Source organism: Montipora foliosa, chromosome 7, assembly GCF_036669935.1.
Source record: "Montipora foliosa isolate CH-2021 chromosome 7, ASM3666993v2, whole genome shotgun sequence".
NCBI lineage: Eukaryota > Metazoa > Cnidaria > Anthozoa > Scleractinia > Acroporidae > Montipora > Montipora foliosa.
Genome location: NC_090875.1, coordinates 23,816,446 through 23,832,361, shown reverse-complemented (window position 1 = coordinate 23,832,361; position 15,916 = coordinate 23,816,446). Strand labels below are relative to the sequence as shown.

The window sequence follows — 15,916 nt, the reverse complement described above, 5'->3', positions numbered from 1 at the left end:
TATCAATAAAAGATTGCACGATCGTGGGGCGAACTTGATCTACTTTGGAGGCGAAATAGGTAAACGGTGGGGCGAACTTCAACGGGGTGAACTCGCTACGGCGAACCCACCGACATTCGGGACAGGAAATGCACAAAAACAACACAATCTAGAATGTAATGAGATTCTCAACTCCAGGGTTCTTTAATGACAATTTGACTTTACATTGCGTAGTCTGACGACACCTTGTTGTTTGGGGCATTAAGCCTAGTACCCAAGTCTTGCACCAAGCTCTAACCAATGTGGCCTGATGACAAACTAAAAAGTCCAGGCTATGATGGACCAGTTAAGCTCACCGAACTTTACGTTAAAGGCCTGCTGCATTTTTGGTGCTCGTTTTTAAAAAATTTCGTTTGACACGAGCACACTATGAAAAATGTCTGTCATTAGTCTAAGCTTTGTGTGACTGCGTCAAGATTTAAAATTCCTGAACACCATGTCATTATTAAAGAATACACTGGTACACTGACAAGACAGACATGAGCAAAAGCCTGGGAGGAAACCCTTGAAGAGTTTAGGAAAACAGTTGCACTTAGTTACTTTTGCACTAACATGATTCATGTAAAGCAAATCCCACGAAATGTCAGGACACATTTTTCTTTTCATTTATCAGTCTGATCATGAATCACTAGTAAGTCCCGACCCCGCTGGATGCTTTGCTCACAGCTCGAATGATTTCAGGACAGGCATTCAACCTGCATGTTTATCTGTCTTCCACGTGATTTCTTCGCAATGGTTCATACTGATGCTGTCAGACACCTTCCCTTCCCCTAAATCTAACCCTGGGCAACTCTCCAGTTGAGGTTCCTGTGGCACAAGGATGATCTGATATCCAGGCTTCTGGATATCAATTGTCATTATGTCATCTTATTTCTCCATATTCAACGGCACCATGACTTGGAGGACCAAGCTTGTATACACCCACGCTTTGATCCTTTGAAGCTGTAACTAGGTCTAAAAAAACATCGTTAAGGAGCTATATAGCCAACATTTTATACTGTTCAGGTGTACAAAAGGGGTAAAGTCACACACACAACAACAACAACGGCAGACCATGGGAGGTGGAGCTTATCAAAGTTTCGGTTGAATGAATCAACAAGAGGCATTGTTTCTTGGAACCCTATCCCCTGTAAGCTAACCTCTTGCACGGTACAAATACCCATTTATAAATTGGAGTTGAGACAGACATTGAACTTGTTGTCTACTGAAGTTTTCTTGTTTCGTGTAAAATAATGTAACAACACAAAACTTCTTTATGAGACGTTACAACTACCCAAATTAGCTGAAGCTATAATATAGTTACAAGATTACTTAATATTATTGAAAACAAATGTTCCACGGAAATGGGAAAGGTTCCATTGAAAGGCATCAAAATATCTTTTTCTTTACCCTTGCCACACAAAATAGGAAATATAAACTAAAGGGCAGGCAAGGATACACTCATCATAAGGTGAAATATCAATGTCTTCAACATCATCAGAATGGCAGAACAAATCTTCTACAAACTCATGGTGATCTGGAAATCGCCGATACCTGCAATTATTATTATTGGCAGTCAATAATCATCACACTGAATTTAGAACTTAATCCTAACCCTGATAGCTCACATGCATGTGACATGAAACAACATTGAACAAGTGTCCTCTCTCCCTTTGAAAGGACATACATGTCACAGCTGTGAAGCCACTACTGACCCCGCGGACAAGAATAAGTGCAAGTGCTAATCACTACATGTACATCACAGCATCTCTGCAATCCTGCAAGCTAATATCTCTTCCATTTTTCAAAAGGATGCAGTAATTTATTGATGGCCTGAGATGAAAATCAGAACATATTCAAAAAATGTTCTCATTGGAGTTATATTACCTAACAATGGAAAACAACATTTGCCACTAAACTTACTTTCTTATAACACCTCTATCACAAGCAGTGAAAAGTGTGCTTCCATTGGAAGTATACCTACACAAAAAGGTCATAATAATAATAATTATTGTTTATCGTATCATCACCCGTTCAGACTAAACACCATATTAATCAGTGCTGGCTTGTCCCTAATGCATTTCCCTAATTTACAGAAATTCTCATTTTTACAAAAACAAAGGATATAACACCTATTAACTGAATGGTGATGTCAGAACCCAAAAATTTGGGTCAGTGTTGTATCACATCTACAGAGCAACCTAACAGCTATACCTTGAGTTCTGCAGTGCTAATTGATGTACCCAGGATATCACACATTCAATTGACAAGTCAGAATCAAGATTCAAATTCGACCTGTACAGGATTTACAGATAAATCACTTACCTATGGCCTATGACTATTTATCGTAAATACCCGTAAGAAATCTCCTGTGGATATCCCTAGGCGTCATGTAGCAACTCTCGTAACGTATAATTGTTTGTTTGTTTGTTATTTATTTGTTTTAGCAGGTTGAAGTTTCGGCAGCTATTCAGCTAATGTGGACCTGCTATACCCACCCACCCATATACTCACTGAGGACTGCCACAACACCAGGAACTTCATCCCCTACTCTTCTTGAATAGTGTGTGGGTTCTTTAACGTCCCACAGGGAACTAATGAACATGGAAGATATTAATTTGTGAGACGGGGTCTACGGTTTATAGTCCTTATCTGAGAAGACTTGAAAGTCTTAACCATTTGCGGTTGTGATTACAAAGACAGCACTTTCTCCTCAGTTATTTAAAGACCCTGAGTGTTGGTCCGGCCGGAGTCAAACTCACGACCTCCCGCATGGCAGCCTGGTGCTCAACCAACTGAGCCACCGGTGCACGGTTGACTCGATACCCTAACCCAAAAACAAAACACTAAACAATTGAAACAATGACTTAGACTTAAACAATAGCAGCTGCTTACAATACCAAACAATAGCAGGTTATGAGAGCTGCTAATTACTGCTTTGTTTTCAGCTTAGGTATCGAGCCAATCAAATTATACATTACGAAAGCTGCTACACCACTGATTACAAGCCCATACAGTGGTTTGGGGTACGAGAAAGGGCAGGAACCCATTAAAAGTGCTAACAATATAGATGCATAATGTATGCAAAGGAATGTTCTTCATACTTGATTTTCCACAAGGGGTCTTTTCCGTGTTCCAGCATACGTTCCTGGACTCCAACCTCTGGAACAAAACTTGTCAAAAATTCGCCTCCAAACATAATAAGACCTAAAGCAAGTGTCGAAACACAGACATACAGTATTAAACATTTCACCCAATAACTAAAGGGAATCTTAGGGAGCAGATCTCAGGCATGCTTGGCAAAATAAAGACATGTGCAAACATCACTCATGAGGTTTTTGCCCTGTTGGCAGTTCTTGTGGTTAACAATTTTGGAAGTGAACACTTACTGTAAAATCCATCATCAGCCATTGAACCAAATGGCTCTGGCGTTGGAGCAGCAGTGTTTAACATGGAACCAAGCTCTGTGCTCTGGAGGGTGTTTCCATCTTTTGTAGAGACCTTGAAAGCAACATTGAAACATTTCAACTGCAACTGGGATGTATAGTATGATCAGTTGGAGTGTTTTAGGTTCAGAATACCCAAAACAGTAGTTGGTTTTTTTCCACCTACAAGCATTGACTAAAGTAGAGTTAGAAGTGACTTTCTTGATATTTTGGTTACTTTGTTAAATCACAAAGTGAACAGATATTAAGTAAAATATTGTTTATTAATTCTTAACCTATTCAAACCATAAAAGCACCCCAATTAACAAGCAAAATCGCCTGGCATTAGACAAAGTAAAATTTACAAGTCAACCTCATTCCCAGGGTCTCTCTTCTCTGCCTCCATTGTCAATTGAGGCAGAGAAGAGAGACCCTGGGAACAAGGTTGACCGCGCCCCGGTGTCTCAGTTGGTTGAGCACCGGGCTGCCATGTGAGAGATCGTGAGTTTGACTCCGGCCGGACCAACACTCAGGGTCTTTAAATAACTGAGGAGAAAATGCTGCCTTTGTAATTACATCCGCAAATGGTTAGACTTTCAAGTCTTCTCGGATAAGGACGATAAGCTGGAGGTCCCGTCTCACAAATAACTCCCAAGTTCATTAGTTCCCTGTGGGACGTTAAAGAACCCACACACTATTCAAGAAGAGTAGGGGATGAAGTTCCCGGTGTTGTGGCTTTCCTTTGTGTGTATATGGGTGGGTGGGTATAGCAGGTCCACATCAGCTGAATAGCTGCCAAAACTTCAACCTGCTCAAACAAATAAATAACAAACAAACAGGTGGGTAAGGGTTTTAGGGGACCTAGATTTTGTTAACCCATTCACACCAAAAGCACCCCCAGTTGAGAAGTACAATCATCTTGTATCATTCTTAGGTGGGGAAGGCTTAAACACACTGTTGCAAGTCAATGAAAGTCAAAAAATGAAGCAAATTTCATATTAACATGGTTGTCAACATAAGGTTATCTTCATCCAAGGTTGCTGCCTAACGGTCGCCCGGTCGCCTCGAGCGCCTTATTTGCGAGCGCGGGCAACCACATTTCTGAGCAAGAAGCCAGAACGAGCGTCTTACTTGATTCATCCTCACTCTCTTGTAAATATGATCTCGGCTGGAATTAATTAATTCTGGGCTCTTGAAAAAATTACTTGAGCCACTAACTTTTAATGCTGGAAGCCCGAAGGGCTTCTGGACAATTTTTGTTAGGCAGCAGCCTTGTTCATCAATCTCCATATTCATTGTGTTGTCTTCTAATATATATATATATATATTTGTTTCACTTTGACTTGCTTTAGTTCATTGGGGGAACTAAAGTGCTAATTAACCATGACTGTTTCCTCATGTTACTGCACGGCAGACCATTACATAAAAAGCTATCTTTAATTCTGTACGAATTTCAACTTGATTTCAAACCCTAAGAAAAATCAACTGAACTATTTCAATGCGGGAGTAACTAAATATCCAACTAATTATGATACATAAATTATCATTATTCTTTCCAGCTCCACTTCTAACGATAGCTATCAAACAATACAAGTTTGCTATCTAAAATACTTGCATGCGCGTTGCTCGTGCATTGCAGTATTACTAACCCTAATCCTAATAACAGTTCTGCATATTACCCTGAAATTGACAATGATCTCATGTTAGGTGTCAAAATTAACATCCTACCTTAGCTGTGCCATCAATGGCCACTGTCAACAGTGCATTTTGACCTTTGCACCAAGGCCAACTCTCATGAAGAAACAACACATCTCTAATGACATTGTTATGCAGCTACAAGAGAGATAACCTGTTTGTTACTTGAAGACCCATGATAATAGGAAACAGGACAAAGTTTCAGGCCTACACTAGGGGTCTTTGTTATCATTACTACAGCTGTACTTCCAACTAAAGAGGAGATGCTGCCTAGTGTAAAGCCTGAGATAAGGAGGATATAAACCATACAAGCAGGCCTAGTGACTAGTCTCATAACACTTGACCCACACACTGCTCAAAAAGAGCATGTTCCCTTGAGCAATGCATAGTCTTGCTATAATATCATTCTCTTAATTTAAAAGTGCCTAACAACTCAACAACTCCACTTTATTTACTCTCCAAAATCATCCCAAATACATGTACATCATGTTATTTTTAGAACCTTTTCAATGAAATTTCACTTTTTTATTGGCTTTGAAAGATGGGAAAAGCAAGGGAATGGGTTCAATACTGGGTTGACGTCACAAACTGCTTTGCATCGAGAAAATTCTTTGAAAACAGCGATGAAAATTAATTTGTCACATCCAGCATGCAGTGTACATTCAAGTCTAAGCCTTGCTATCTATTTCCAACAATAATGCAAGGGTAAAGGTAAGAATTATTTTTAGCTTAGGGCAAATGCAGCTGTTCACCCTCACTCTTGAAGCAGCATTTGGGGGACACTTCAAGACGTTAGTTGTCTGAGTGTTTTCCGAGACATGAGTGATGCTGAAGTTGGAGATAAGAGCAAGGAGACATTTCATGACGTTCAATGAAATCCTTATGCAACTAATTAGGGGCAAAAACGTAGGTAGTTGGAGTTTTTTGCAGTAGTCCATCAATATATCAATGATGATTTGTAGATGTGAGTGACGGTAGTTACAGTGTAGCTACATTTCGCAGTTATGTTCAGCAGGCTAGTTTGTGGGCCGTTAGTAGCCAAGTGGGCAACATCCACTCCACTCATCTTCAGGTAGCGTTTTAATACATCCTTGAATCTCAGGTTTTGTCCCCCAGGTTTCCTTTTACCCTGTTGCAGCTCCCCATAGAGCAGCAGTTTGGGTGTGCGCTCATCTGGCATCGTCCTCAAGTGTCCATCATAACTGTACAGCTGTTATAGGTAGGTGTAGTACATTGTAGGTAGTTGGAGTTAAGACTTAAAAGGGGAACTTCATCATGCTTATCATTAATTATGATGAGCAACTACTGGTAATCAGGGTAGGTGCATTTCAGGTCATAACTGCAAGTTGCTCTACGAACAGTCTTGTAAAAGGCATTTCACAAAAGGATATACAGCACCTTTGGATACTTATATAGATACCACATGTCATGACAGTTGTATGATTATTGTTACATTGAAACTCACATCATAGATGAAATGTAAGGGAAGAGGAGTTCTAAGGTCAAACATAGACAAGCCACGTCCATTTACACAACAGCATGCTACAAGGTTTGTTCCTTCCTGCACATCTACTGCTAAACCTGTTCGATCAGGACCATTGTAGACACCTAAAAATAAAATATGTTTATTTAAACAGTCTACTCATTCAACTTTTTCACTTTGACACTCCCATGAATAGTCTCCTAGAAAGGGAATGATGTTTCATTTATCAAGAAATAAGCCAGGTGTGAAAATGTAATCACAAACTTACAATTATCATAAGAAAGTAGTTGTTCTCCAGTTTCTACATCCATAACAATCAAGCGCCGAGCATTAGTTGAAGCTATTATCTGAAAAAGTTACATGAAGATCACGATAGAGAGTACACTGTTACAAAGAAGATTGATGAAGGGGACATAGTTTGTGACTGCTAATAACCCATTTACAAATGCCCTCAGACGCCACCAGTTGACGAGTACAATAATTAAGTGCTCTACTGTTCTGCAACAGTATCCCAGGTGTCAATGGACTAAGGAGATTCTAAACCACCACGCAGACATAGGAATGGGATCTGGCAGTCTTTTGACTTTGATAAAGGCAACATGTAAAAACTAATACATAAACAAACCAATAGGGACCTAATCACTAATCAATGGAAAAGAAACAAACTAACTAAATAAAATAAATCACAAATAGTAAACTACACACGAGACTGGCCAGGAATTGGGTAAGTGGGAGGAAAAGAAATATAGAAGCACTACTTCCGATTAACTTGATCTGTGAAATGGTGCTAATGCTGGGTCACTGTAAGCAAGTTCTGCTAATTGCTTGTCATGACTACTGGTAATTGAGCCTTGCAATATGGCGGAACTCAGTTCCTTGTAGCTGTTTGATTGGTTACAAAAAATCTTGTGACAATCAGCTGCATACCTTATGTCTATGGTCATCCATATGTTAACTTAGTTCCTTAACACATTGACTCCTGGGAGTAAGACTCAAAAGATCTTACTCCGTCTAACGCCAGATGAAACTGAACAGGTTTAATCTAATGCCAGAAAATTTTACTCCTCAACTGAGGGGGTCCTAGGGCACCAGAGAAGTCAATGGGTTAATATCGTAATCTAGCTCATCTACATGTGACCCTTACAAGGAACCTGTCTTGTCTAAAGGTGTGTAAAACAACTTGCTTGAAATACCAAGTGAGCTTTCGCGCGAAAACATGATATTTCCCCAGGTGAAAATAACATGTCATCTTCACACATGAAAATATCACTGTTGCTATGGTTACATATGAAAATTGCGCCTTTCCATGCCTTTTCGTAAAGTGATTTAGTATTTCATTGGTGTTTATTACATGGCCACTTGGAGATACCAAATTTCTCTTCTCATGTTTAAAAATATTTCACTCGTTCGCTGCACTCATTTGTGAAATATTTTTCAACACTTGAAGAGAAATTTCGTATCTCCATGCGGCCATGTAATATCCTCTTTGTCACATCTATGGCTTAAGAATCCCTCTACTGATAAGTGTGACAAAAAAATAAGACAACTTTTGTTCAAATAATTCAAGTCATGCATGGATTTGAAAATAAAACTTAAAAGATTTATATCTATATTTTAACAAAATTATTCTCACCTTACTTCCATCGCTTGTAAAACGTACAGCTTTGATATTTCTTGCCAAGCTTAATGTTGTAATCTAACAAACACGGAAGTATTAAATTCTTAAAATCAAAATTGCCACACTTGGCATTATTTTCAGCTCATGTGGGTGTCAGAATTTAATAGTACATGTACCATTATTTTTCCATGTCTTGTTGTTCATTATTTTCTTACTTTACCAAAACTTCTTAGCAGCACGAAGTAAGATATCGCTTTGATGATCCATACGATGTTTTTGAAATTCATATTTAATCAATACAATCATGTTTCGGATGAAACATCATCCATCGTCAGTTGACAAATGAGAAATAAACTAAAGTTGAGCAATAAATAGTGTAACAAAGTGAGATATAACATGAATAATTAAGGATGAAGGCGAGAACAGAATAAAAACACCCAACCACGAAACAAAATCCTCGACTCTGCTTCCACACGTTTCCAAATGAAAATCAAAGAAGCCATGCATATCCTTTGGGAGCAGCCATCTTTAAATTCCCAAGTCAAACATCTTAATTTATCCCTTTCATACTAATTAGTTTCTTTTCTTAGCCTAAACACTTTGGTTTTTCTGTTTTGTTTCGTGGTTGGGTGTTTTTATTCTGTTCTCGCCTTCATCCTTAATTATTCATGTTATATCTCACTTTGTTACACTATTTATTGCTCAACTTTAGTTTATTTCTCATTTGTCAACTGACGATGGATGATGTTTCATCCAAAACATGTATTGATTAAATATGAATTTCAAAAACATCGTATGGATCATCAAAGCGATTTCTTACTTTAATATTAATTTTGATTGAAATCAATGAACAAGAAGTAACAATTACTGTGGCATCAACAATGACAATAATTTACTTAGTGTAAGGTAACAGGGATTAGAAATTAAAAGACCACTTTCAACCAATAGGATTAGGTTTTATTGTTTGTGAATGCTTTATTGAAATCTTGTGATGAACATATTCTTTTTCTTGCAATTCTAGTAAAATCTAAAACTTGTAAACGTGTGGTTTACTGTGTCTAGTGAACAGAAAGTTATAATGATCTTGGGATTTAAGTGTTGGCAGCAATTGAGTGATTCCCAGCATGGGACAAGAAAGGCTACAGTGCTCAGAAAACCATACAAAGAAACTTATTAGGCCATACTCTAGAATACAGAGTGCTAACTTGGCCATTAAGACCCAGCCCTTAGGGTAACAATATTTCTGGTGCCAAGTCTTCTGGTATGGAAAAGGGTTGCTTGCATAAAATCATTATTATTATGAAGGGGAATTTGATTCTGGCAAAGTTTGAAGAAAGGGGAAATTCTCTTTGGGTTACTGTCCCTCCTTTCAGCAACTCTGGAGCCTAAAATTGGCACATTTAAACTTAAATGAATCTTTACAAGTAAGAAATATAACAAATGATTTATAACTACTACTGTTATAAAATTACAAAATGACTACTCTTAGAAATTACTTAAATGCTTCCCTCGCATTCTTAACGATGAATGAATTTCCAAATCTATTTGTCTTTACAAGTGGCCTGGCAAACCTCCTCCTGAGCCTTTTCAGCTCATATGAGATAGAAACTGAGGGAGGCAGGAGGCTGGTAATCTTACTATGTGGATCATTAACAATAGACTTAAACAGGTGTTCTGTTAAATTTTCCTGGTGGGCCCTGATGGACTCAAGCCCTGCTAACTGAAGGGCGTCCGAGTAGTGCACCCTGGGAAAAATGCATGATAGGACCCTCCATTGCACTCTTTCGAGCTCGACTTGTAGATACTTTGGTAAACTGTAATGGAAAACAGGACAAGCCTAATCTAGTGAAGACCTAATACATGCGCAAAAATATGTTACAAGATCTGAAGTAGGAACATACGCACACTTAACCCTTTGACGTCCAAACTGGCCAAAAACGGCCAGACTTAGTATTTTACTCTGTCTAATGCCAGACGATTTTACTCGTCAATGGGGAACCCCTGGGAGTCAATGGGTTAAGTTGAATAAGAAAGTACAATTTTGAAACACTTAAATTGCCAGGACCTTTAAGGTTGCAGCCCTGAAGCTTGCCATTCTGGTACTGAGTTGTTTAAAGTGTTTTTACTAATAATCCTATCTAGACCCCTCCCTCCTCCCTCCCCCCTCCCCTCCTCAAAGGATGGCAAGTACGTATAACCACAAGTTTGGATTTCATCTCCAAAGAAACTTTTTCAAGTGTCCACAAAGTACCCTTCCGATCAAAAAGGTGGTATGGCATTCAGCCACCCTTAAAGGGAAGGGGATAACAATGGGACAGACCTTAACACAATGACATAAAACTATTACTGTAATTTGCATCATAGAAACTCAATGAAAACGTGTCTCAAGGAAAAGTAAAGGTGCAAACAAGAAGACATTGTCGTGGTAGCAATAATTTCCCCATTGAGTCCCAAAGAACTTGTTGCAGAAGCGGGGAGCAAAAATGTTTCTGAAACATTTTGATTCCACTGCAGGTGATTCCTTGCATGTTTGCTGTGCAACTAGGAAAGAATGTTTTCTCGTTTGAGGAGGGGGGGGGGGGGGGGGTTGCATCACAAGATACACTCACTCATCTTGGAAAAATTGTCCTACCGGATAGCTTCCCAGCAAGTCGCACTTCTTGGCACTGTAAAGATTAACTTTCCCATCATACGCACCAGAACAAAACAAGTATCGGTCCTACAGATAAAGCAAACAAGACAGCCTTTTGGTCTCAAGCAAGGCGTAAAGGGGAGCTTTCGTCATGGAACGGGACAGACATGCATTTACATGAGTCAGCTGTTTCCAGCAATAGGTATTTACATTGTTAAAAAACTTACCACAGGTGAGAATGCTACACCACGAACGTATCCTTCGTGAAATCTTAAAAATTTTACTTTCGAGGCAGGATCCATCATTGACAGAACCGGAACAAACAGAGCCTTTGAAAACGTTCCCAACTACTGATCATTAAATTTCTGCGTCAATATTGCCATTTCCTTTATAATTGTTAGTCCAAATACTGAACTAAAAGGAGCATTTTTCGTATCAATCTGGCAGTCTCTACGACAATCTGATGGTGCTTATCTGAAAGTCGAATTTCGCTTTTCAATAGCGGAATACAATGCTATCACCATTTTGTACAGTGGATGCAAACGAGAGTTATGCAAAATAGTACCTGGCTTGAGATGCTTCCCAAATATGGGCATTTCTGTCACGCCATCTTCATAAGAGGACCGTACACTTGTTAATGGTGTGAAATAATTATTTATTAGTTCAAAGTGTGGATCACAAACTGAGTGGAGATACATTGTGGTTTTCTGAGCTTCTTATGGAAAGTATGATGACCAGAGTAATGATCAGTATTTGCCTAAAGGTCATTCCACACACTCCACCCCAGGGGAAACTCTGCGACATTCCAAGACACAAAAGCTGACGTACTTCCACTGCCGTCTTCCCTCAGAAGAACGTATAAGCGGGCATAAAAAACAAAGGATGGTTGATAAGGAATGTCGCTGTTTGGATCTTTGTTACTTCATTGTTTCTCTTTTAATATGCAGTTTAATTTCAGGTTAGTGCGCATATATTAATATCGTTATGAATCGAAATTGTCGGATCTTGATGTTGTTGTAAGGTTAAGCTTCATCGCAAAGACAAGCATTGCATCACGATCGATAAGCTCATCGCATCGAGAAGCTTATCGGTGATCTGCTTTAACTCTTTTGCATTTCATCCCTTGGCCTCTGTGTTAAATTGTAATAAAATAAAATAATGTTGGGGAAAAGTTTGGTTTCAATAGGATTATTTAGTACGATTATTTAATCGCAAAAGGAAATTTCCACATATCTCCAGACTATTTGGGATAAACTTGTAGTAATATTAACGTTCCCTAAGAGCATTCGAGTTTCCCGAAATATATATCGAAAAATACTCCAAAATTGCAAAATTGTACTGCACAGTGCTTGGTACAGAATGGTAGTCCTGTGAGTGAGTGACGTCAGAAAACATCGAATTTTAAGTAATCTGGAGAAAATCTGGAGTCAATTTGTAAGAACAGGGTTAGCAATGAAATCTTTGACAGAAAGATTAACCTGTAAACTACCATTCTTACCTGAGGTCAGTGGCCGATTGGAGAGAGGGGGGTGGTGAAACTAGAATAGGTTTAGCAACAACCTAATCTTCATAAGCTGTGACCCTGATGCAGGGACGTCGACATTTGTAGAACATTTTGAAATCTAGCTAGTGGACTCTTGCTATTGTCCTTGAGATATTTCTTCTTTTCCTTAAAATTACAAATACATTATGACCTTTGAAAAATCTTTCCAGCTCTGGCATTCTTGTTTTTATTAACTTTCAGCAGAAACCCATAAGAGTTGAAACGTGTAACGGCCCCTTGTGTGCTGGGAAACAAGCTTCTGAATATTCAATTTGCTAAGTACCATATTTGGAACAACAAGAGCGAGGGGTTTCCAAATATGGTACTTAGCACTGAAACATTCAACCAATTAGTTCGCACTGAATATTCGGAAGCTTTGAACGCGCATTACACGTTTCAACCCTTATGGGTTTCTGCTTTCAGGTAAAAAGTGACATGTATGGAGACAAAGGTCAAATTAAAGATCAATCATTTCCTGTTATCTCTTTCAGTAATGTCAGCTTTAGAAGCAAGTGACTGTAAAGAATTCAAATTGATTGCTCCATTGCATTATGACAGAAATTCCAGTTCTGTTAACGACATAACTAAACGACCCTTGGGTTACATGTTTGCAACAGCTCAATATCCTGTAGTACAGTCAAATGTAGAGAATCCATGTGCATTGTTAAAAAATTTGACGGGGAGATATGTAGAGGTTATGGTGAGTGTCAAACACTGACTTCTTCATTTAATGCCAAAGAATTGCTCCATAAGATCAGGAAATTTTTCCTGTGTCACATTTGCCTTTTTTGGGCAAGTCAGGATTTTTATCCTTTCAATTTTTAATACACTATTCATAGTCCCCCATTCATTAAATCTGTTTGGTTATCAAGATTGCAACCTCTGCAGCAGCTGCTCTTTGTTTGCACTGTGGAGGATGTCCTCTGAGATAGCAGCAAATCTACTGAATGCGTAGGGAGTCGAGATTTTTGATATTGCATAATGTGGGAGAGAGAGATACCTCTCTTCCCCACTCTGTGACCCCTCTCGTAGATTTGTCACTCTTCGGAGATCACACTTGCTAATTGAAAACAAAGATGATGACAGTTTGCAGAGCCATAATAATTTATGATCTTGATGATCTAACAAGAAAGTAGTGAACTGTGAGCAGTCTACTTTCCAAGAGTCCTTGAAATATTTAATGTACTTACCTAATGGTAATTTGACATCATGAAGTTAATTACTTTTTGTACTCTGTAATCCCTGTATCTGCAGGGTACACTGTATTTATATCTATATTTATATTTATTGTATTGTGGATTGGAGGAAATAAATTAATTAAATAAATAAATTTATTGTGCATGGGGAGTTTTGAAGATTTAGGTTTAGATGTCAAAGAGGTGACAAAATACCATGAAATTGTAGTACCTTGTTGTAATTTTTCTGTCTCAATCATCATCATATTTAATCTTCGGTTAACTAAACTTGGCATAGCTGTTTAGAGGATCCACATCATATGAAATCATTGTATGCATAGTACAAGCTTCTGTAACTAGGCTCTCATGGTTGCTTTCAAAACTCTCATGTACTTAAACTGGACACCCTTTTTACTCAGCAATGTAGGCCAGCACTCCAGGCCTGAAACTGGTAACATTTTTCGGTATCTAACCTTTGGTAGTGTATATGATTTGTTAGTTTATAAGATTATGTTAATCTTCTCTGTCATCAATTTGATAGTCATGCGTTATGTTTTGGTGTCTCAGGTCCAAACCCTTGTTGCTGGAAAATCAGTTTGGTATGTACATTTTTTAAGGGTAAAGCTGAATGTTTGTACTGGAATTAAATTTTCATGTTAACAGTCATAGGCATATGAAACCACCACTATGTTGATAAAAGAATTGAAATTCATATAGATGTATCCCCATTCAAACAAGACATGGATGTTCATTTGCAAGGGAAGTTACCTATGAAACAATAGTCTGTCTAGGAAATCAAGGAAAGAACCTTCACGTGACACTCGCTCTTGTGAGGCAGTGATGACTCTTCTGTTATATTTAATTTTCCCTGACCCCAGCTTTTTTATTTTCCCAATATAATTTGAAATGAGCCATTTCATAACTCAATGTCATTTTATTAACAGAATGTACGAATGCAGTTAATAAATATTATTTTTTTAATTTTGTTCTTTTCTATATAGTGTTAGAGATAATGGAACTCCAGATCCAAATAGAAATTGTGGTCATGTGAGTTGATAATTCATTAGTAGTAAACTGAAAATTTGTTGGTTATTTTTAATGCCTTTCTTTAAAAACGGATCTCACTTTGCCATGGGACATGTTTGTGCTGATGTAAGAGTGGTGGTAGTAGCAACCTTTGCAGAGGGCCTTGATAAAAATATAACCTTAGCTTGAAAAGGACAAGAACACTGCTATACCAGCAAAATCGCTATCAACCAAGTAATGTTTAAAAAACAAGCAGCAGTGTTTTATCAGGGTTTAAAAACACGAGGCGTAGCCGAGTGTTTTTAGACCCGATAAAACATGTGCTGGAAGTCTTTTGAATGGCTTAAAAAACATTCCACAAAAGGGCGTGTCCCTCTGGACTCAAAACAATGGTTCAAATTGTGAGAGGTGAATATAAGCATACAAGAAAAACAAGCTATGCCTTATTAGTATTCTTTATATAAAGAATACTAATGAGGAGTGTTTTATCAGGATATAAAGCTCATACATGTGACGTTTTATCAGTGTTTTAATAGGATAGGATAGGATAGGATAGGATAGGTTTATTAACAAATAATTACATAGCAGCCCTTGAGCTGTAAAAACCATATACAATGTGAAATATAATAACACTCAAAATATCATTCGTTACATAAAAATTAATGTTCCTTGAGTTTGTACTTAATTTAGGCTGTTAGGCCATGAATTATTAATGATTTTTTTAATGGCCGATAGCTCTGTTGGTAGAAGAGCAGTGTACCAACAAATGCGACCCACAGTGTCAATTTGACTATGTGAGTCCAGGACTGCATTGGTGAAAGGGCCACATTGGGGAAATGTGTGTCCTCTCACTACTTCACCTACTCTGCCTCAAAGTTCATACATCAAGCTTGACACATATTCATGCTAGAGCATTAACTGTAGTAATATTATTGCTAATTGACAGGTGCACTGATGTAGTTTGTGTCACTGCATTCCATGCTTGTAGGGTACAATTTCTGGTTGTTGGAATCCTTCTAAAGACACAATGATATACGAATTCTATTGTGATCCAGGAGAAGGATGTGATACTGATGTACAATTCTGGTACAGACTTACCCCAAGCCCTGTTGGAAAAGGTTTTTATAATATTTTGTTTCTTTACTTCGTGAAGCATGTTTTTGGAGCTATAACAGTAAAAGACCAGATGATAAACAAGGTGAAATATACCCCACACTTTCCTGGATTTTTGGGGAGTCTCTTGGCAGAAGAACCCATTCTTCCACTCTTGTCACCAAATTCTTTACCGTTTCTCAGTTCTC

At 38.2% G+C, this 15,916-nt stretch overlaps 2 protein-coding genes across 3 annotated transcripts in view; one reads left to right on the top strand and one right to left on the bottom strand.

Moving 5' to 3' along the window:
- Positions 1-151: 151 nt before the first annotated feature.
- LOC138011452 (uncharacterized) lies at positions 152-11,429 on the bottom strand. Its single transcript, XM_068858452.1, has 11 exons — positions 11,099-11,429; positions 10,872-10,958; positions 8,255-8,317; positions 6,890-6,968; positions 6,604-6,746; positions 5,172-5,276; positions 3,408-3,519; positions 3,123-3,225; positions 1,942-1,998; positions 1,478-1,572; positions 152-993 (listed from the first exon to the last, which is right to left on the bottom strand). The coding sequence occupies exons 1-11, from the start codon at positions 11,174-11,176 to the stop codon at positions 902-904; spliced, it is 1,014 nt and encodes a 337-aa protein (XP_068714553.1). The 5' UTR covers positions 11,177-11,429; the 3' UTR covers positions 152-901.
- Positions 11,430-11,536: 107 nt separating this feature from the next.
- Positions 11,537-15,916, top strand: part of LOC138011453 (uncharacterized) — a 47,471-nt gene continuing 43,091 nt past the window's right edge. For both annotated transcript variants that reach the window (XR_011124718.1, XM_068858453.1), the window contains exons 1-5: positions 11,537-11,829; positions 12,906-13,114; positions 14,157-14,188; positions 14,591-14,636; positions 15,604-15,733. Coding sequence is in view for 1 of the 2 variants with exons in the window: in XM_068858453.1 (XP_068714554.1) it covers positions 11,754-11,829; positions 12,906-13,114; positions 14,157-14,188; positions 14,591-14,636; positions 15,604-15,733 (493 nt within the window). In the remaining variant the exon portion in view is untranslated. The remainder of the gene's footprint in view (positions 11,830-12,905; positions 13,115-14,156; positions 14,189-14,590; positions 14,637-15,603; positions 15,734-15,916) is intronic.

What these genes read in the sequence shown, in the direction of transcription:
- LOC138011452 (XM_068858452.1), bottom strand. Translation starts at nt 11,176, where the DNA reads ATGATGGATCCTGCCTCGAAAGTAAAATTTTTAAGATTTCACGAAGGA. An exon ending in ACTTGCTGGGAAGCTATCCG is followed by an intron (nt 8,318 to 10,871) that starts GTAGGACAATTT and finishes CGTGTTTGTTAG; the next exon opens with ATTACAACATTAAGCTTGGC. An exon ending in TTACAAGCGATGGAAGTAAG is followed by an intron (nt 6,969 to 8,254) that starts GTGAGAATAATT and finishes TAACTTTTTCAG; the next exon opens with ATAATAGCTTCAACTAATGC.